Source organism: Diceros bicornis, chromosome 28, assembly GCF_020826845.1.
Source record: "Diceros bicornis minor isolate mBicDic1 chromosome 28, mDicBic1.mat.cur, whole genome shotgun sequence".
Classification (NCBI taxonomy): Eukaryota; Metazoa; Chordata; class Mammalia; order Perissodactyla; family Rhinocerotidae; genus Diceros; species Diceros bicornis.
The window spans coordinates 10,038,400-10,060,769 of record NC_080767.1 but is presented as its reverse complement, the minus strand read 5'-3'; the positions used below and the strand labels follow the sequence as shown (position 1 = coordinate 10,060,769).

At 36.2% G+C, this 22,370-nt stretch overlaps 1 protein-coding gene across 3 annotated transcripts in view; it reads right to left on the bottom strand.

Annotated features, from left to right (window-relative positions):
* The window catches only part of INVS (inversin), a 141,226-nt gene that overhangs the window by 103,792 nt on the left and 15,064 nt on the right, over positions 1-22,370 (bottom strand). For all 3 annotated transcript variants that reach the window (XM_058523651.1, XM_058523649.1, XM_058523652.1), the window contains exon 3: positions 19,220-19,386. In XM_058523651.1, coding sequence (XP_058379634.1) covers positions 19,220-19,386 — 167 coding nt within the window. The remainder of the gene's footprint in view (positions 1-19,219; positions 19,387-22,370) is intronic.

Below are 22,370 nucleotides of genomic sequence, written 5' to 3'. Positions count from 1 at the left end.
ATTAAGAGAATAAGTCAACTCCTTTTTTCCAAATAGTTTCTCTATTCATACTTCAAATGATAGCATTATGGCATAAATATCTAGCAGTACAGGAGAATAGTATAAGAAGGTAGGGGTATAGGAGAAGAAATTCTGAGATTGAATTGGATATGACAGCATTGGTATCATTTAAACCCAATCCTGTCACTTCTTCTAATTTGCTAAAGAAGAAAGAATTAGGCATTCCTTCAAAGAAACAATTTAGCCAATGCATAATTTCTGGGTTAGTTCATGTAGGAATAAATGAAAGATTTTATTTTATAATGAACCACATTTCTAGAGGAGTATGGGAGAAAAATACTTTCAAACATCCACACTTTATCATGAACTCATCTATCCTTTTAATTTAGTCTCACTTTCTTCTTCTTTTTTTTTTTTATAATTTTATTTATTTATTTATTTTTCCCCCAAAGCCCCAGTAGATAGTTGTATGTCATAGCTGCACATCCTTCTCGTTGCTGTATGTGGGACGCGGCCTCAGCATGGCCGGAAAAGCGGTGCATCGGTGCGCGCCCGGGATCTGAACCCGGGCCGCCAGCAGTGGAGCGCGCGCACTTAACCTCTAAGCCACGGGACCGGCCCTAGTCTCACTTTCTTCTAATAATAGTGTTAAAAATGCTTATCACTCATTAATTCTGACAATGAGATGACAATTTAGCAATCTCTCCCCTAAAGTTTCATTTTTAATCTCCATTTAAGTGGTTTACCTTCTAGCATGACCAAAGACAAAAAGAACCAATAGTAGTGTGTGCGTGTGTGTGTGTGTGTTTTGCACATCTAGGCTTTGCATATCATTTAAAGTTACATAGATTTATTATCCAAAGGGATATCTAATTAAATAAAAAAGGGAGCATATGTTAGCTGAGTTGACTTCAGAATCTGTTCCTTTGTATAAAGGGCTTTCACATGCCTTCCTCCTCAATTCTGAAAGCACATGGTTCCTTACTCCCTTCACCATGAATAAGGCTGACATTTGACAGCTTCACAAGGCTGACAGGGTTACCCAACAGCCCACCCTCCCTATTCTCAATCCAATTAGACCTCTAATCCTCCAGATGAAAGGCCCAACTGCTCACGTTCCTCATGACAACGACAGCTATTGATTATTTGTCACTGCAGCTAACACCTTCCCTGTCGAGGCTGCTCTGACAGAAGCAAACCTACCAAATTAGACAGCACTTTATCTGCCCTGGAGGCCAAATGGCACAACAAGTAAAGGCTAATAAATGGTATAAAAATGAACAAATCATAACATTATGACAGGCTGATCGTTGCCAGCAGCCTCCCAGCTCAAGTTTGATGTTCTGTTAGACTTGCTCCTTCTCTTTCCCCTCTGCTCCAGCTCCAACTTTGACTGAATTAAAGGCCAGAACAATTAAAGCATTTGACCAGCAAAGATAAGCCAATTGAAGTATCACCAAGGGACATAAATGTCAATAGCTGACTGCCATTTGTCAATACAAACATTCTGGAGATGCAAATGCTCAGGCCTCTGCTCTCCACTAGGCTGCAGTGACTCGCCTTCCAACAAGAGTCAGCTCAAAAGGACAGTCTGTGGCTATTTAACCAGAAGAAAAAAAAAAAGAAAGAAAAGAAAAAGAAATATATGGTCCCAAGAGAGGAAGTAGTCTGTGAAGAACAAGCAGGAGTCATTGGGGTGGGGGTAGAGGGTTGTATGAGAAAGAGATAGCAAAGCAGATCTTTCTTCCTTAAAAAATATTCTAATATTAGACAACTGGAATGTCATTATACGTTTTTAGTAGGGAACACATTATGTACGTGTTCCCTACTAAACACAGCATTTCTTAATGCTGGACCACCTGGGAGAATTAATAAAGCTATAACTTTAGAAGCAGACTCTTTCATTCAACAAATAATTTTTGAGCACCAACCATGTACCAGGCACTGTTCTAGGCAATGGGAGAAGTAGCAAAAAAAAAAGGACAAAAAAATCCCTGACTTTATGGAGTTTACATTCTAGTGGGGTAAAAGACAATAAGCAAGATAAATAAGTAAAACATATAGTATTTTCGATAGTGTTAAGTGCTAAGGAAAAAAATAAAGCAGAGTAGGGGAATGAAATGTGTGAAGTGAGGGGGTATTAGATAGGAAAGCCAGGGAAGGCTTCACTGAAACAGTGACTTTTGAGGAAAGAACTGATGAAGCGAGAGAGTTAAACACGAAGACAGCTATTGGAACAGCATTCCTAGCAGAGGGAAGAGCAAATGCAAAAACCTTGAGGCAAGAGCATTCTTTGCCTCCTAGAGGAACAGCACTGAGGCCAGAGCGGCTTATGCAGAGAAACCGAGGGGAAGATTACAAATGAGGTCGTAGAGGTAACAGGAGATTCAAAACATATTGGGCTTTATAAGTTATAGGAAGTGCTTGGGCTTTTACTCTGAGATGGAAAACCCCTGGAGGGTCTGGAGCAGAGGAGTGACATGATTTGACTTGGGTTTAAAGGATTCTGGCTGATGTGCTGGGCACAGACTGCAGGGGCAAGAGCAGAAGTCAGGAGGCCAGTTAGAAGGCCACTACAATAATCCAAGCAAGGCTACTACGTTAATTCAATCCAAGACGCTGGTGGTTACGACGAGGGTAGTGGCAAAGGCAGTGTTGAGATGTGGTTGAGTTCTGGATAAATTTTGGAATGCAGAGCTGACAAGATTTGCTGATGGACATCAGTCTTTCACAAGAGAACAGGACTTTGCATAAAAATGGGTGCTCGATACACATTAGTTGAATTGAATTCTCTACCTGGCAGTTCTATTAAAAATGCTATGCTTTGAAGCAAGGGAACTATGTCAAGCCAAAATTTTTAAAGACGAATATAAGCAAAGACTTTGGAGTCAGACTTTGTCTGACTATGTTTGCATCTTGGCTCTGCCACTTAATGAAAAATTACTCCAGCTCTTGGAATCTCAGTTTCTTTGTCTATACAATGCGATATACTATCATTCTCAGCTGGGTGAGAAATGGAGTAGCAATGTAAGATAGAAGAGGTTAAGTTAAAAAACAAAAACACCAAACCGAAAAAAAAAAACAAAAAAACCCTTAGTCTTGAATTAGAAAAGTGATGAAATCACATTTTTATTAAAAAATACATTTTCAAGCAGTGTCCACTGAAAAGGCTTAGAAACAATCATCAACCCAGTAACAACTAGCACCCCTAGACTCTAGATTGTGGTCTCCAAATACTTTTTCCTGCTATGAGAAACGGCTGATTCCAGGGCTGGAGCAAAAATTACAGAAATGAACCTGGAGTATTTGGTTACAGCACATAGCAAGGAAGCTCTCCAATAATAGGATCACGTCAAAAGGATCCAGGAACCGGTTCTAGGTATTCTTGCTGCAAGCATCTTTGTCACAAGCAGTTTAGCCACAAATATTTTCCCCGCACAACTAATTGGCCATAAGGCAATTTTGCCATAAAAGATAAGTTTGGTTTCATTTGGTTACACATGTTTTTTTAAATGAAACATGAACAATGAATAACAAAATTTAAAAATCTTGACTACAAAAAGTGAAAAATATTTGAATATGTGTAGATTCATGGCAATACTGTGCAAAGAACTGATTTCATTTTGTGGATTGTTACCTAAGCACTTTGTCTTCCAAGTCTTCCATTCATAGTTTATACGCTTTTGTTTTTTTTTTGCTTGTTGATTTACTCCTCATTTGGTATCACACTTTTTTTGCTAAAATGCCTTCCTTCATTAAGAGAGGTATCAGTTTCATCCAAATACTAGGATGCAATTTGTAACCCAGATGAAAACCATAAGGAAACCAAAATTGTCAATCAACCAGTTATTATATTTTTTATGGCAAAATTGCCTTTATGGCCAGTTAGTTGTGTGGTGAAAATGCCTGCAGCCAAGAGGCTTATGGTGAACATACTGGACATGCAAGGAACCAACTTGAAAGACCTCTGACAAGCAAAGATGGAGTAATTTGAATATTAATTAAGGACAATAACATTAACGGATTGATACAGCAAATATGCGAAAATGATACTAAAAAATCCTATGCCCTGTTCGTAACGATACTAAAAAGAAAAAAGAAAAAAATTAATTGGTCATCATGGGAGGACACTAGAAACCAACTCAGTTTCAAAACTGGTAAACAAAGAGAAAGAATCAAGGATTTATTCTTCCTTTTCTATCAACTGTGTCATTGAGTAATCTAATAGTAGATAAGGGGAAGTTTCTCTTTAATGAATTATTCCAGCCAAAAATTGTAGAAGGGATGGTAGAATTAGAATATCATCTTTTGCAACTCCTAATAAACAACTGGCTTTAGGCACCAAACATCAATAACTACTAACATCACAAAACCAGAGACAACAATGAAACATTATATGTCTCCTGAGGAGAAATCTATCATAACATTGAAGCAGTTTAGCCAAAAAATTGAAACTGAATCAGATCAAGCCTATAGATCTAATAACTAATTTACAGGGAATACAGAAGACAAAGGAACAAGATATCTACAACCAGAGAAAGAATCAACATAATCTAGACTGAGACAATCAGTCTAGACTGAGACATCAAGTTAGGGTAGGAGTTAAGCCACAATTACAAAGAACTGTAAGAAAAAAAAGAGAGAGATGGAGGAAGAATCTATAGATTAAAAAAGACTTAAAAGGCATAAATCAATCACAATATATAAACCCCCTATTTGGATCCTGATTCAAACAAATGTAAATAAAACCTTTTATGAGACAATTTATAGTTTGAACACTGATGGACTATTTTATGATACTACGATATTAAATAACTCGTGTTACATTTTTAATAAATATTACAATGATTTTATTTAAAAAGAGTCATTTTCTTTTAGAAATAAATATTGATATAATGATATAACATCTAGGAATTGCTTCAACATGAGAAGGGGAGAAGTTCTCCCTAATAAAATGTTTAAAAATATATGAGGCTTAAAAAAACATTAATGTCAAATTCATTGACTCCTACTCTCATATCTATAATCCACGAATAAATTCAAAATATATTTAAAATTGGACCACTTCTTACCACCTTCACCACTATCACTCTGGTCCAAGCCAACATCATCTCCCAGCTTCCTAATTAGTCCTCCTTTTTCTGCCCTCATCCTTTTGACAGTCTACCCTCAGCACAGCAGTTAGAATGAGCCTTTCAAAATATAAGCTAGATCATATTTTCTGTGCTCAAACCCTTCAATAACCTTCCTCACTTATGCAGAGTAAAAGCAGAATCCTTAAATATCCTCCAGGCCCTACATGATCTCTGACCTCATTCTACTCCACCAGAGCCACAGTGGCCTTCTTGCTGATTGTTCCTTGTAAACACCAAAGTAAACACCATGCTCCCATCTCAGGGTCTTTGCCCTTGGCATTCTCCTCTCTGCAAGGTTTGTTCTCTCATCGCCTTTAGGTCACTTAAATCTTGAATATTATGAATCTTAATGTTATTTATTTATTTATTTAGTGAGGAAGAGTGGCCCTGAGCTAACATCTGTTGCCAATCTTCCTCTTTTTGCTTGAGGAAGATTAGCCCTGAACTAACATCTGTGCCAATCTTCCTCTATTTTGTATGTGTGACGCTGCCACAGCACGGCTTAATGAGCAGTGTGTAGGTCTGCGCCCAGGATCCGAACCTACAAATCCCAGGCCACTGACGTGGAGCATGTGAACTTAACCACTATGCCACTGGGCCAGCCCCTAGTGTTACTTTTTTAAGTGAGGTTTATCCTGATCACTCTATTTATATTTGCAACCCCTAGGCTCCCTATCTCCTTCACCCACCTTATTTTTTTCCATAGCATGTATCCCCACCTGACATAATACTGTGCATATTTTGTAACACATATTCACTTGCTTGTTTGTTTTCCACCAACTAAATGTAAACTCCTTGAAGGCAGGGATTTTCTTTTGTTTTGTTCACTACTATATCCCAAACATACAGAACAGAACCTTATGATTAGTTAGGTGCTAAATAAATAAATATCTGTTGACTAAATGAATCCTTTGATTCTCAGCCCAGTGCTCTTAACACCTATACTCTCAATTAAGCTCATGGGGTACAGGGTAGGGTAACACACTAGGTGGTGCCCATATTGGTTACTGACAAAGCTCAGTGATTTGACTATTCCCTTATTTGGGAGCATTCAGGAGGAGATACTCATAGTTGCTAAAAAGTAGGAAGGACACCAAGGTAGGGTGAGTGTTAAGCCACTCCCATTGTAAGTAGAATCAGTGCAGCTGGCTTTTGTGTGGCCGAGAGCCGAAGGGCAGTGCCACAGGAGGGAACTCCACAGAAGGCCTATGGTCTTTGCTTTAGATAGTTGTGAGTCTACAAAGCTCTGTAAGTGTCCAAAGGACACTGTGGCTGGCACTATAGAGTGCCCGTCTATGCCCATCTTCATCCAGGCCAACAGAACCCTGATTTTTGTTGATCCTCCTTTAAGTGGCTATGTCCTTCATAGCCACTTGGTGAGGGGGCTGGGCCCTCACCAAATCCAGACAGTGGCTTTGATTCATACAGACAATCATGGTGGTTCATTCTCCTTGCCAAGAGAGTGGATTAGGTCTGGGAGTCAAAGAGATGAAAGGAAAGTCTGCCACAGGGCTTCTGGGAAGGTTTTTCTTGCTGTTCAAAGGTGAACAAGATAAGGATATTCAATTTTTCTGCTTCTCCTTAGTGTGGTCTGCATGCTACCCTTCCCACAGCTTTGGGATTCACTTTGACCCTAATTAAGGAAAGATTTAAGTCTAGCTCATTAGTGAGATCAGTGAGAGTTAAGTCAGCCTGGGTGCCTTAATGTTGTGACCCAGATAGTGTAACTCAGTTTTCCATCTTTCTCCTGTAATCTGGTTCTAATCTTGTACCTCAGGATCTAGCAAACTGATGCCTATCTATCCATCCATCCACTCAACAGTATTATTGTCTTAGGCATTGGGGCTCCAACTTTGTTCTTTATACACAAACTTAAAAACATGCCTGGTATCCAAATTTCTTTAAGCCTTATCCTTTGTGAGTTCTCCCAGGGAAGGGTGTCCTGTCATGCTTCACCCACTCTTTCAACTTTGTGGCTGAGGGCTTGTTGACAGATCACCTACTTTCCTCATCTCCACATCTCAGCATGTTTTGTATTATAGGTTGACTTTAGCTCCACTGCCCATCCCAGTGATGTCCTCAGTCCCAGACCCTCCAAGTCTAGCTCGTCCACTGTCAACTGAATTATAAATTCCACCTCTGATGGACCATACATAATATTCCACACTTGTTTTTCTTTCACTGCAGGAGATCATTTAAAAATATTATATAAAAATATTTCTCATTACTTTTTACAGCTACACAGCATTCCATCACGTGGACATACTCTCGTTTATTCAGTCAGTCCTCTAACAGGACATTTCCCTTCATGCTTTTTCTATTACAAATAGTGGTGCAATTAAATAGCCCTGTGCACACATCATTTCTTATTTTTACGAGTGCATGTTTGGGATAGATTCCCGGGAGTGGAAATGTTGGGTCAAAGGTAAATGCATATTCTAGTTAATTTTGCTGGATATTGTTAAGTTTCCCTCCATACGGGTTGTACTATTTTTCATTCTTTCTGGCAACAGTTTTGCTGTCCATCTTTTTTGACTTTTGTCAACCTGACACATGAAAAACATTTTATCTTGTTGTAATTTTAATTTGCATTTCTCTTATGATGAACAATGTTGAGCATATATTCATATATTTAAGGGCCACTTGCATTTCCTTTTCTATGAACTATCTATTCATATCTCTTGCTCATTTTTTATAGTCATAGGTCTTTTTCTTCTCCATTATATATATTAGGGATATTAACCCTTTGTTAAAGACATAACTTGCAAATATTGTTTCCCAGTTTGTCTTTCTTCTTTCTCTTTGCTTATGATGTTTTCTGGGAGGGAAAAGTCTTTCTTATTTCTATGTAGCCATATGTATTTGTCTTTTTCCATAGCTTCTGTATTTTGATTCACAGATAGAAGGTTTTCCCTACTCCCAGATTATGCGCTGAAAACCTTCATGGTATATTTAACATTTTATATTATGTATACACATTACCATTCGATTAAATAACAATTTAAGGCATGAACCTGTGTACACATGCTATACACACACACACAAACACACACAGATTGTACTAGTTTACAATCTGCACAACACTGAAATGACCAGTTACATACATGGTTAGAAGTTTATAGTCACTACTTCAAAGTATAGTCTGATATTTTAGCTCAAATTCCTAACAAATGGTTTACAAAGAGTCAGTCTGATGAATGATAAAGAGATAGAATAAACTTAAATAAAAAATTTAAAAGGATACAAACCATGTCTTCTGAAATATAAAATTGTTTGATTGTACTAAGTATACTCAATAAATTTATTGAAAATAAGTAGTTTTATTGGTGAAATTGAGGATTTAGAATCTGAAAGACTAAATATTTAGACATAGGTCGAATTTAAATACTTCAAGATATATACTACAATGCCTGATATTTACTAATACTAAAAATTTATTTGTTGAACAAATGAATGAATGAATTACATACTCATCAGAATTGGAATGGTGAATAAGCAGACTGTAACAGATTACATAAAATTTTTCAAAAGGCCTAGTTACCACTGATGACACAGTTTAGACAAGTATAAGGGAAGAATAAAACAATCTTTTAAATTGGTGAAGTTAATTTTAGCAGTAGTGTTTCAATGATTATGCTTTTCTGCAAGCAGGATATATTTTGATATCAAAGATTAGGATGAGAATTCTGGTGACTCATATGTGGGAGAGATGACAACTATACTGAATGACAGACTCAGAAGCAAGAGGACCTTGACAGGCTGCGTGATGAACCCAATTCAATTCACCAAGCATGAATCGAGTGTTTGTTAAGTACTAGGCACTGGAAACAAAAAAGATGACTATGACACTCTTCCTGATATTAAGATGCTCACTGTCTGTACGGAAATCAAATGTGTAAACAAATAAATATCTTTCAGTGTGACAGGGGACATAACAGTGGTTGAGTACACAAGGTACTGGAGGAACAAAGAAGGAAATGGTAAACTCTACCTAAGTCAGTCTGGGAAGTTCAAAGAAATGATTAAATATGAATGCAATTAGACGCTGCACTTGGGTCCAAAACCAAAATGACACGAATACAGGATTAGTTTAAGCAGTAGGAAGTATAAAGCAGACTTAGAGATTTTATTTGAAAAACGTTCAACATGAATCAACCGTATTTGGTAGCCAAGATGTCAATGGTGAAAGTCATGCTATACTCTGCTCATCAGACTGGCATTGTATTCTATTCTAGGTGTTTTATTTTTAGGAGGATTTAGGCAACTGTGTGCGTATATGGTGAAAGGGATCAGGTTGGGAAGGAGACTTGAAAATGTATTATATGAAGAAGGAATGAAGGAACAGATAATTAAAAAACTGGAGAAAAATTTCTTCACTTGACCAGAATGATTATTTTATTAAGACGTATGTCAGATCATGCCACTCTTTTCCTCAAAACCCTCCAATGCCTCCTTGTCTCATTAACAGTAAAAACATATTTTTACTGACAATGGTCAAAAGGCCCTACGGGCTCTGGTCACCATTTCTTCCATGTCTTCATCACCTACTGCCCTCCCCTTGCTCACTCATTATAACCACACTAGCCTCCTTGTTATTCCTCAAATATTCCAGGCATGCTCCCATTTTAAGGCCTTTGTTCTGACTGTTTCTTCTGCCTGGAATGAAAGAAAGTACTTCCCTCAGTCATTCACATGGCTAACTTCCCGACTCCCTTCAAGTCTTGCTTCAAATGTCACCATCTCAATGAAGACTATTTTGATTGCCTTATTTAAATTGATGACCTGCTCTCTCCACTTGCTTCATCCCTGGCTTTCCTGATTCCCCCTTACTCTGGTATTTTGGTTACCTTTCTGTTATCATATTAGTAAATGATTATTTGGACTTTGTAAAAGCTTAAGAGTCAAAGGAGGTATAAAGAGCCTTACGATTGGTCACAGGGAAAATGTTGTGCCCAGGGGCTGACAATATTCGTACTACAGGAATAATAGGCTCCCTGATTCCCTCTCACTCACTTTTGAACAGTAAAATATGGGTAGGAAAGAAACAAGAAGAGGAAATTATATGAACAAATATGGTCCTATGACATAAAAAGGTAATTAGCAAATTAATGCTCAAATTTTCTTTGGAATTGACGTTATACACAAAATTAATTTTTAAAAGTTTAAATGAAAGTAAATGGATCTGAAGTTCTTTTTTATCACCTGCAAAAATATTCGCTGGCCCTGTGCCCAGAGTTTAAAAGAAATCAGCATGAGTTTAATGAAAAACAAGCTGTAGGTCTCAGGGAAATTCAATATATACTCTTTCTTTTCCTTTCAGTTTTTGATTGGTTTCCATGGGAATCTAGGCTTGTGGAGATCTCTAATCTATTCATGGAAAGCAGATGCTTGTATTTTCATGACTTAGTAAAAGTGGGGGTCAGTGAAGAGATACAGATGATTAGAAAATGACTATGGTTGTAGGAAACATGATCATGTTCAAAACAAAATTCTGCAAGCCACGTAGATTCTAAAATACAATCTGCCAAACTGCTCTGCTGTGTTTGAGAGGTATTATAACATAATGGAAGAACACTAGTCTTAAAGGTAGAAACTCTGGGTTCAAATTCTGAATCTGGCCTATGAGAAAGTAACCCCTAGGTACCTCTTGGGATGCTTGACTGAGAAACTGGATTTGGGAATTACTCCAGAATAGAAGAACCAGAAGTCTGAGGAAGTAAGCTTTAGCCAAGTATGTAAGTTTTCTTTCAGTGGAGCACTAGCAGGAACATTAAGCTGGGAATCAGAAAAACATGATATTTCCTGAATCTACAAGTATAAAAGTGACCTTGAAGAACTCAACCAAATCAATTTTGAAAGAGAACAAAATTCTTAGAAAACTTGATTTCAAGATTTTGATTTTTTTACTATAAAGCTACAGTAATTAATAGTGTGGTTGGCATAAGGATAGACAGATATATCAAAAGAACAGAAACTATACCTCAGTTTGCTTATATAGAAAATAGGTAAGGGGCTGGCCAGGTGGCGCAAGCAGTTAAGTGTGCGCGCTCCGCTGTGGCGGCCCAGGGTTCCCCGGTTCGAATCCCGGGCGCGCACCGACGCACTGCTTGTGAGGCCATGTTGTGGCGGTGTCCCATATAAAGTAGAGGAAGATGGGCACGGATGTTAGCTCAGGGCCAGTCTTCCTCAGAAAAAAAGAGGAGGATTGGCATCAGATGTTAGCTCAGGGTTGATCTTCCTCACAAAAAAAAAAAAAAGAGTAAAAAAAAAATAGGTGATATTCAACTATTCTAACTGCTATGAAGCTACTATGAAACTAAATGAAAATTTTTTTCTTACTAGAACTATGTTAGAAAAATTCAAAGCAGTGATTTCAATCAAGATTTGTTAACATGTTTTCCTTGTGACTACGAATTTCATCCATGCAAGTAGAAGGACACTAACTATAACCAAAGTGTTAAAGGACAGGAGGGTTTTGATTTCAATTCTCAGATTTGTTTAAAAGCAGACCAATTCTGGTTCTGGTCGGAACACTCTTTTGAATGTAAGATCCTAAAGATTTGAAACCAGTTTCTAAATTAGAAAATCAGAGGGCAGGTTTAGAGATAGTTTCTAAATACTCAGTAGAGGACAAACTTGAAGTGAGTTTGGAAACCTCAGAAGTTGGAATGTAATGAAGCAAAGATTCTTTAGACTAGGACTTGTTGCCTGCCTGGAAAAGGCAGCCTAGCTAGGGTTGAAGTCAAATGCGGTAAACGGCAAGGGTTGTCTAACATGGCCACGTCTAACATCTCAGTCCAGGGATTTCCTGGGAGATCATGAAGATTCCAAAACATAAGGGTTTCATATGCCTAGACTTCCCTACATTTCTAAGTAATGTGGGCATCACAAATGTCTTTTGGTGTCTTCTTTTAGAAGCATACCAACAGTCAAAACCTCATTTGCTGACTCTTCAGATAGCCACTGGCTACACAGTTTGTGGAAGAGTGGGCACTTATCACATTATTTTTAAATGGACTAATGAGTGAATACAGCCACAGAGAAGCCTAGAAGTACCCACGAAACACCTCCAGGTGATTCTGATGCATGCTCACATTTGAGAACCACTCGAGTAGAACGTAGATGCAGGGCTTTCACATAGCTCCTGAGGCTAAGGCTGAGGAAATGTGACCTGAGTGCTTAACAGCCTATGCCAGGAACCATTCTTGATTCCATTCTCCCTTATCCTACCTACAAATAATGGTCATCATCTTCTGGACATTTTATCATTTTTTATGATAATTTTTTATTGAGGTATAACATATACACAATAAAGTATATAAATATTAAGTATACAGATTGATAAATTTTTATGTAATCAAGACACAGATCAAGATATAGAACATTTCTAGCATCCCTGAAAGCTTCCTCATGCCCCTTTTTAGTCACTCTCTTGAGTAACCACAAATCTGATTTGAATCACCATATAATTTTCCCTGTTCTTGAAATTCATATAAATAGCATATGTATCTGACTTCTTTCACTCAACATGATGTCTATGAAATTCATTCATGTGGTTGGGTGTATCAGTAGTTCATTCTTTTTTATTGTGTAGTATTCCATCTTAGGAATACACCACAATTTATCGACCCATTCGCCTGCTGACAGGCATTTGGGTTGTTTGTGCTATTCATGTTTGCTATTATAAATAAAGCTATCATGTACATTCTCACACATGCCTTTTGGTGGAATGCGGCACTTATTTCCCTTAGGTATTACCAGGGTTGGAGTGTGAACTGTGGTGATATAGTGTGTGTGTGTGTGTGTGTGTGTGTGTGTGTTTATCTTTCGTAGAGTCAAACAGTTGTCCAGAGTAGATATATCAATTTACTTTCTCACCAAAAATGTTTGAGAGTTTCAGTTGTTCCATATCCTCACCATCAATTGATGTTATCAGACTTTTCCATTTTAGACAATCAAATGGTTGTGTAGTATCTCACTGTAGCTTTAATTTGCATTTCCCTAATTAGTAATGATGTTGAGCACTGTTTCTTGTGTCTTTTGGGCATCTGTATGTAATCTTTTGTGAACTAGGGCTACACGTTTCAACATGAATAAATATCAAAAACATAATATTAAGTTAAAAAAGCAAGTTGGGGAACTACAACAAAGTATAATATCATTTATATAAAGATTTTAAACTCTGAAAATAATATTGTTTATCGAGGTATACACATAAGGTAAAGCTGGAAAACTATGCATGGGAAATGAAACCACCAAAATTAAGATAGACTGAGGAGGCAAAAAAAAAAAGGGAATGGGATTTTGGAAGATAGATAGAAAACTTCAAAGTACATCTATAGTGTTTCATTTCATTAAAAAAAACCTGAAGCAAAAATAAAAAATATTCAGTTTTGTCTCTTCTGGGTGTTAGGTATTTGAGTTTTTTAATATTATTCGCTATTCTTAATCTATAAGTTTAAATAATTAATTTAAAAAGACAAAAAACATTCAGGTTTATGCAAAGGCAAAGAAAATGATGAATAATTTATTAAGAGAAGAGACTTGAAAGGAGAATTGACTCAATTTCCTCATCCAATGACGAACTGAAATAGAAGATCCTGAAGGGCCTTTCTATCTCTGACATCTACTGATTCCTAAAGAGTAATTTGATGTTTACACCTGTATTGCAGTATGACTAACAGCAATAACATTGACAACTTACACTGTTAGAGAGTATATTTCTCCACCAAGCAAAATGCTTTATATCTAAGCACTCATCATTCCTGTACAGCAGATAGGGGGAAGTATTATCCCACTTTATAGATGAAGAAATTGAGGCGTTCAAGAGTGATATTTGTTGAGAAATTAAGTTTATAGAGTCCTGTAAAATCCTACTTAACAAAATTATAAGGGGGTGAGGTGGATAATGAAAAGAAATAAATATGAGCATTAATTTAAACTTTAACAGTTTTGAAGACCATGTCATTCAAAATAAACTTATGTGATGCTCACATTTATTGATTGATTTTTTTCCTTCATTCATGTATTCATTAAACATTAATTGAGTGTTTATTAAATGGCAGGAGCTGTGCTAAGACTGGAACTAAAAAATCAAATAAGACATGGCCTCTGGGGCTGGCCCCGTGGCTTAGCAGTTAAGTGCGCGCGCTCCGCTGCTGGCGGCCCGGGTTCGGATCCCTGGCGTGCACTGACGCACCGCTTCTCAGGCCATGCTGAGGCCGCGTCCCACATACAGCAACTAGAAGGCTGTGCAGCTATGACGTACAACTATCTACTGGGGCTTTGGGGGAAAAAAATAAATTACAAAAAAAAAAAAAAAAATTAAAAAATTAAGACATGGCCTCTGCCTTCAAATAGCATTAGTTGGGTGAAATATAGAAAAGTGAAATCTACGATTAACGGTGGTAGGTAGGTAGTTATGGTAGAGGTAGTACATATGTATGAGGGGGAATACGGGAATACAGAGTTGAAGGGAACTGGGGAGTGGATTGTTTGGTTTGTTTGTGTGTGTAAAATAAGGAAACCTACTACTGTTACCTGGTATTAAGTTTTCCTGAAAAGTTTCAGAGGTATTCTACTCTTGTTTAATTTTGGTAAATCATTAATATGGAAATCGCATATTTTGAAAATGGAAAATTAATATTCAATTTTTGTAGATGAATTGAGAATTCTGTTATGAATTAAAAAAAAAGACACAACACAACCACAACCTGCAGCTTTTTTAGTTTTTGTTTTTAACATGATATAATTTTTCAAACGGGGTAGTCTTAATCTTCTTGAAGCCAAATTAATAACCTTCTGGAAGATTAAAAATGCATAACTATTAACACATAGTAAGATTGCTAAAGCGTTTTTATCCTTATTAACAAATAAATGTATCAGTGGAAGTCAGAGAAATAGTAGCTTCCCTGGAGCAAAACATTTCTAACAATTAGGTATCTTTTGTGAGAAACCCAGAAAAGGTATGACTGATTGCTTTCTTGGATTAAACTGAAGATACTAAATGAAAAACAAACTAGGTACAAATGTTCACTATATTGAGATTAATGTTATTCTCATGGGTATCATTTCCTTAGCTGCTTGGACAAAGAACAATTTGTTTCCAGAGAAGTGAATATGTGTCAAAATAACTAAGCCAATCAGCACAGTTCAATAAGTTTTTCCCATATATGTATTTTGAAACTGGATAAATGTCTCTAATAAACAAAATGTCTAGCATTTATATTAATAATGACTTTCTATATAAGCAATATAAAATGTATTCATTCATTCAACCCAGACATGTCACTGTGCTAGATTCTAGGGGGTTCAAAAATAAATAAAACAAGGTTCTGGCCTGGAGCTCCACTCCAGTGGGAAAGAGACAAGTAAGCAATAATTACAATACAAGACAATGGGTCTCTAATAGAGACATGAACAAAATGCTATGGGAACATGAATTTTTCCTACTAATCAATCAGTCTAAGGAAAGATACCATAGCATAGTTCGCTGTCACAAAAAAAATCAAAATCATAACAAATAACATATGAGAATGGTTGATTTTCAGGTCAATAATAACGACAATTTACATGTCATGGCTGTTGATATTTTACAAAACACTTAGGTATTGTAAGGTAGATAGGCCAACTTTATTTAACTATCACTTAATATCTTTATCCATGATCTTTGTAAGCAACGTAAGAACAGGAATCATGTCTTTCATCTTTGTACTCCATCTTTCATCTAGCACAGTACCTGTTACACACTAACAGTTTTAACATACATAGAATGAATGCACACGTGCACATATAAATGAATATTGATGATTACATAAATAGCACACTTCTGAGTACACAGATAACAGAATTAAGTCAGACTATACTTGAAAAGAATATTTGATATCCGATATATCAGAGAGGTTCACTAACAAAGGGAAATGAAGTTTAATGGGGATCAGTACTGAGAGTACTTATTTATTCCAGACATAAGCAACTCATTTTTTTTATATTCTCTTTAGGTATATAATCACAACTACATAGTAGACATTTCGCAACTACTTATTGAATGAACAGTTCTACTTCCACAATGTATTTCTTGGATCCAACTCCTCTATATTGGACTGAACTATAGCAGCTTTCTGTGTACCTCCACTCGCTTCCTCTTCCAAAGTAAGTTTAGTAGCCATATTAGTCCCCCTAAAGTAATTTGATCGTGTAACTTTCATTTTCAAATTTTCTAAGTAGCTCTTTAGTATTCAAGATGCTTCATTTAAAAAAATAATTAAAAAAAAAAAGCATACTAAGTGCATAATACAAAAGCCTGGTGCTGGCACACAGCAGACACTAAATGGCTAAAAATTAATGAGCTAGGTTGTCCTGGGAAAATTACTCATATGTTTTAAAATGAAAATGGATCCCTACACAAAAACCAATTTGTTACGTATTAAAAGACATAAATTGGAAAGAAAATATAGGATAATTTTAAAACAATCTCTGCTTAGCTCTTTAGTCTCCCAGACGTTGTTTACTGCTGAGTTTCTTAGAGCCTCGCCCTATACAAGCACAGTTCAGGAGTCTGCTAACAATTTGCAAGGAATTTGCACCCAGATTTTTGGGTTCCTTCTCCACAGTTCCTTTCTCTCCAGGACTTTGTCCTTCAAGTTCCAGGCACTGCTAACTCCAAACTCTACCTGGGTTTCTCAGCCTGCTGAGACTACAGCTTCCTGCTAGGGTTGTATTCTTTCCCATTCCACTTTGGAAAATGCCTAACGGAAATAGCCGGGATGAATGTGGAGCTCATTTCATGTGCTTCTCTTCTCGGAAGTGATCGCAGTGTCTTAGAGCCTGCCTATACTGATTGTTCTCACTGCCTATCTATTTCGTTCAGTTTTTATAGATGCTTTTGGCAGGTGGGTTATTCTAAAATAAATGGTTATGGCCAGAACTTATGCCTAGTCATGAAAGTCTCTTGTTCGTTGCTCATTTTCTGATTTCTTTTTTTATATCTTTAAACATTCTATCAATAGTTATTTTAAATCGTGTTTCTAACGAAGCCAAGATCTGATGTTTTTGATGGAATAAATCTGTTTATCATTCCTGCTGACTCTCATTCATGGTGGATGCTTCCTTACATGTTTGGTGATCTTTCATTGTGAGATCACGTTTGGTCTATTTTAACATGGGAGAATCCTGGAAGTTTAAGGCGAAGATGTTTTTTCTAAAGACAATTTGTGTTTGTGTCTGTGCAGAGGCAGGGTGTGCTAGAGATGTGGGACATATCTCCAACTCTTCCTCATTTTATTCTTGCCTGATCTATATTATCTCTGATTTCTTAATATGATGTTTTGTATGAAGCACAAACCAAACGCAATATCCAGGTTTGATTTCGACAGAGCAGCCTACTAAAGAATTATTGCCACCCTTGCTCTGGAAATTCTATGAGTGCTAGCACAGCCTAAAGATATATTACTGCCTTTGGCAAACATGCAAAAGCAAACTGCAATATAAAGATGGAGAAAATGCATAATTATCATAGATGAAAGAACATGAAATTTGATAACTATGTTATCGGCTATGTAAATTACGACATGTAAATCATAGTTCTATTTAATTCTATTTATTCTTTGACACTGTAAAAAAGAGCACAATTAAAAAAATAAAGGAGATACAAAAAGCAAAAGAACAATGCTCTGCATCTGGTGAAGAGACTTACAGCTAACACGTCTGGTTGTGCACACCCCTTCTCTCACCCTTTTCATATGATACCTCGACAAAAATGTCATACTGTTGGATCATCAACTTACAGCCTCATTTTTTTTCCACATGATCCACTTAATGTTAAGTTAGGTCCCTCCAACCTACATTTTTGAAGTTGAGTTTTAAACCTAAATGAATCACAATGAAAAATCTAAAGTGGATCAAATTCTTAATATTGAGCCTATTCCCAATCTGAAATGTTTACTTTTTTACGACGACAAGTTAAATGGAGTTAGCCTTCCTGAGTGAATAATTTTAACAGCTGACAAGCCTAGGTGAAAGGCTATAAATACCTGAGCAGTAGTTAAAACTGAGATTGAAAATGAGGGAGATTTTTAAAAAATTTCTCTAATAAAAAGCAAATTCAAGAGCAATAACTTTGGAAATAACCTGACAGACCTAACTGATAAGAGCACAGAACCAGCATATTCAGTAGTATATCTTAATGTCAGTCTCTTTTCACTCATTCAACTAATGAAAAGGTATTTTTCTAACCCCTCAATTAATCAGCTATATCTGGTTCACATTCTTCACGGGAAATAACTCTAATAGTTTCTGCTGGATCTCACTAATTTTCATTGCTGTTTATTCCAAAAATACACGTCTAAAACAACAAAAAGAAAAATACCAGGCACTGGAAATATATTTTATAGACCAAAATAATATGGTGGGAAAAATCATTTTCAGGTAAATAAGTCTTTAAATAAAGAAGCTTCCCAATTTATTTTTTGTGATATGTTTAATCTTAAAAATCTGAGCTCTTGACAATGCCTTTAAAAACCTGAAACCATTGATACTGGCAATATAGTTTCAGATTTTTTAAAAGTTGAAAATACATGCAGAAAATAAAAGTTCTTTTATGCCCCCTAACGCCATACATTTTAAGAGAGACTACAACTTTTATTGCAAAAGTAATAGTCATTAAGGAAAAAATTTTAAGCAGTGAAAGTACAAAAATTTATATATATTCCCAATATTTAAACCCAACCACTATTATTAACATCTTAGCGTTTTTCTTTTTGATCTTTGCTTTTTCCCTATGCATAAACTTATTTGTAATATAGTTTAATCATATTGCACATACAATTTTGATTCCTTTTCCTTGACTTAACCTTAGATCATAAAATAAATTCCACTGTTCGAGGAACTTGGATAAGTTAATGTAGCCACTGATAGTTATCTGTGCTTTACGCTCTACAGTTTAAAGACTGTTTTTAAAGAAAACATATGAAACTAAGAGTCATATACTTGTGATTTCTTTATCATTTGTCCATTGCACAGTTCCGTTAATCAACTAACAAATACCACACAAAAGGTTTACTCTTCAAAGTAATTTTACTTCTCACCTTTTGAGCTGCAAGATGGAGGGCTGTTCTCTGGCTATGGTCAGTTTTATTAACATCTGCTCCTGCCTTCAAGAGTGCATCTGCACAATCCAGTCTGTCAGCCAACACACAATACATAAGTGGTGTTCTTCCAAATTGATCTTCTTTGTCTTTAACGGAAGAGTTTCCTATGTGTATAAGAAACAGATAGCAACATTTGACAATTATTGTTGTTATTACTAATATAACTAGGAGCTATGTTTACTTAGTGTTTATTACCAAGTACAGTGCTAAATGCATTAAATATATTATCTCATTTTTACTTACACAATGAGGTAGATATTTACCACCCCCATACTATATGAAACTGAGATTCAGAGAAGTTAAGTAACCAGTTTACATTCACACTGAAAGTAGATGGTGGAGCTAGAATTCAAACTGATTGTTGACTCTAAAGGCCATATTCTTAACTATACATTATGCTGAATTAACATTTTGAGATATGGAGCTGCTGATTTTCCTCCCTCCTTTCTTTTGTCAACAAATACTTAATTAGTACAGACCATACACTAGGCATTGGGGTATGTTTTTATGAGAGATACAAAAATGAATCATGGTTGGCTTCCTATTTTAGACAATATGCATACTACCCTGATCCTCCTGCTAATTACAACTAAAAATCCAGGCAAAATACATGAAAAGTGGAGAAAAGAAGGCAGACTGGATAAGGGCTATGCAACTCAGGGAACAACCTGATGGTAAGTTTTCTGAAAAAAAAAAAAATTTTTTTTGCCTTGTATATAGAGCTAGCCTGGATGCTAAAGTAGCCTGCAACCAGAGACACCAATGGGCACAGACACAAAATTCCCCAAAGAGGCCTGCTCTCTCCAGTCAAAAGACTGGGAAGAGGGTAGCCCTGCAGGAGTTAACCCTTTTGACTACACCTGCTCTACTCCAAGCACACACAACAAAAGAAACTGCACTTCTCTTCCTCACCATTGGGCACTGCAGAGACTGTGGGGGTGGAGCCCTATGAACCATCATGCCCTGAATTAAGCAAAGGATTGCAACGTCTTACCCATTCCTAACTAGAGAGTGGGGGAGGATTATGGAGAGGAGGAAGCTAGAGAAAGCAATTCTTTAAATTGGTGCATGAAATCATGGACAACTCTGGGCAGTCCATGTTTGAAATTGACCAGAATCAAAACAGCAAAAGGTTTGAGAATTGAACTACGGGTAGAATACTACCCAGGTTCTAAATTGGCCTGGGTAGCACAGAAATGGGGCAGACCAGAGGAGCCCTGCACGAGCTCTGAAAACTAACTTGGCATTTGAACCATTGTCCACAAAACTGGAAAAAATGTTCATTCTAAACTTAGATTGTCAGTCTACTAAAATAAGAGATTTAAATAGAATCCAGAGTCTTATAACATAATATACAAAATGTCCAAGAGATAATGCAAAATTACCAGACAAACCAAGAGTCAGGAAAGTATTAAACAAGAAAAGACCATCAACAGGCACAAACACTGTGATAATACAGACATCAGAATTATCTGACAAGGATTTTAAATCAATTATTATAAAAATGCTCTGACAAGTAATTATGAACACTCTTAAAACAAATGGAAAAATACAAAGTCTTAAGTAAAGAAAGAGAAAATATAAAGATGAACCAAATGAAAATTTTAGAATAATAAACACTTAATAAATAAGTAAACAACTGAATAAAATAACCAAAATAAAAACCTCACTGAATAAGCTCAAAAGCAGAATGGAGATGACAAAGGAAAGAATCATGGAACTTGATGACAGACCAATAGAAATTATTCATTCTGAACTGAGAGAAAAGAGAGAAACAAGAAGAATCAACACAGTCTCATGGCTCTGTGGGACAATAACAAAGGATCTACCACTCACATCATCAGAGTCCCAGAAAGAGAGGAAAAAGAATGAAGGGCTGAAAACACATTTGAAGGAATAATGGCTGGAAATGGCCCAAATTTGGTGAAAAACACAAACCTACAGATTTAAGAAGCTGAGCAAAGCTCAAGCAGAATAAACCCAAAGAAATCCATGCTGAGTCAATCATAATCAAATTTCTGAAAACTAAAAAAAAGAAAAAAATCATGAAAGCTGCCAGAGAGAAACAACACATTATCTATTTTATATATATATATATAAAACAATTCAAATGACAGTGTATTTCACATAAGAAACTATGGATGGCAGAAGGCAATGACACATTTTTCAAGTGTTGGGGTTGGGAGGAGGAGAACTGTCAACCTAAAATTCTATATCCAATGCTTGCCTAGGGCTGGGGAGTGTTTGAGGGGACATAGCTAAAAGGAATAGGGTTTCTTTGTGGGGTAATGAAATTATTCTAAAATCAACTGTGGTGATGTTTACACAACTCTCGTGAATACACAAAAACCATTGAATTGTACACTTTAAATTGGTGAATTATATGGTATACATATGGTGAATCTTAACAAAACTGTTACCAAAAGTCCCACTACATATAAATTAAAATGAAACACTAAAAACATTCAGGAAATGCAGAGAAAGATAGGAAAGGGAAAAAAGAGGAATGAAAAACAGAGGGAACAAAGAGTAAACACATAATAAATTGGAAATCTTAAATCCTAACATCAATAGTTACATTAAAGGTAAATGTTATAAACACACCAATAAAAAGACAAAGATGGATTAAAAAAAGAGGACCCAACTATATGCTGTTTATTAAAAACTCACGTGGAATATAATGATATAAGTAGATTAAAAGTAAAAGAATGAGCACAAATATACCATATACTTTTGATTGGTAAACGCTAATCAAAAGAAAGCTAGAGTGACTATATTAATATCTGATAAACTAGACTTCAGAGCAAAGACAATTACTGGGGACAAATAGAAACATTACATAATGATAAACAGGTCAGTTCACCAAGAATACATGACAATCCTAAATGTGTATGTACCAAACCACAGAACTTAAAAATACATGTAGCAAAAACTGATAGAATTAAAAGAAACACTTGAAAATTTCACAATTATAGCTGGTAACTTAAACACCCCTCTCTCAATAATTGCTTGAACCACTAGAATAAAAATCAGCAAGGATAGAGAAGAACTGAATACAACCATAAAGCAGCAGGATATAAATGACATT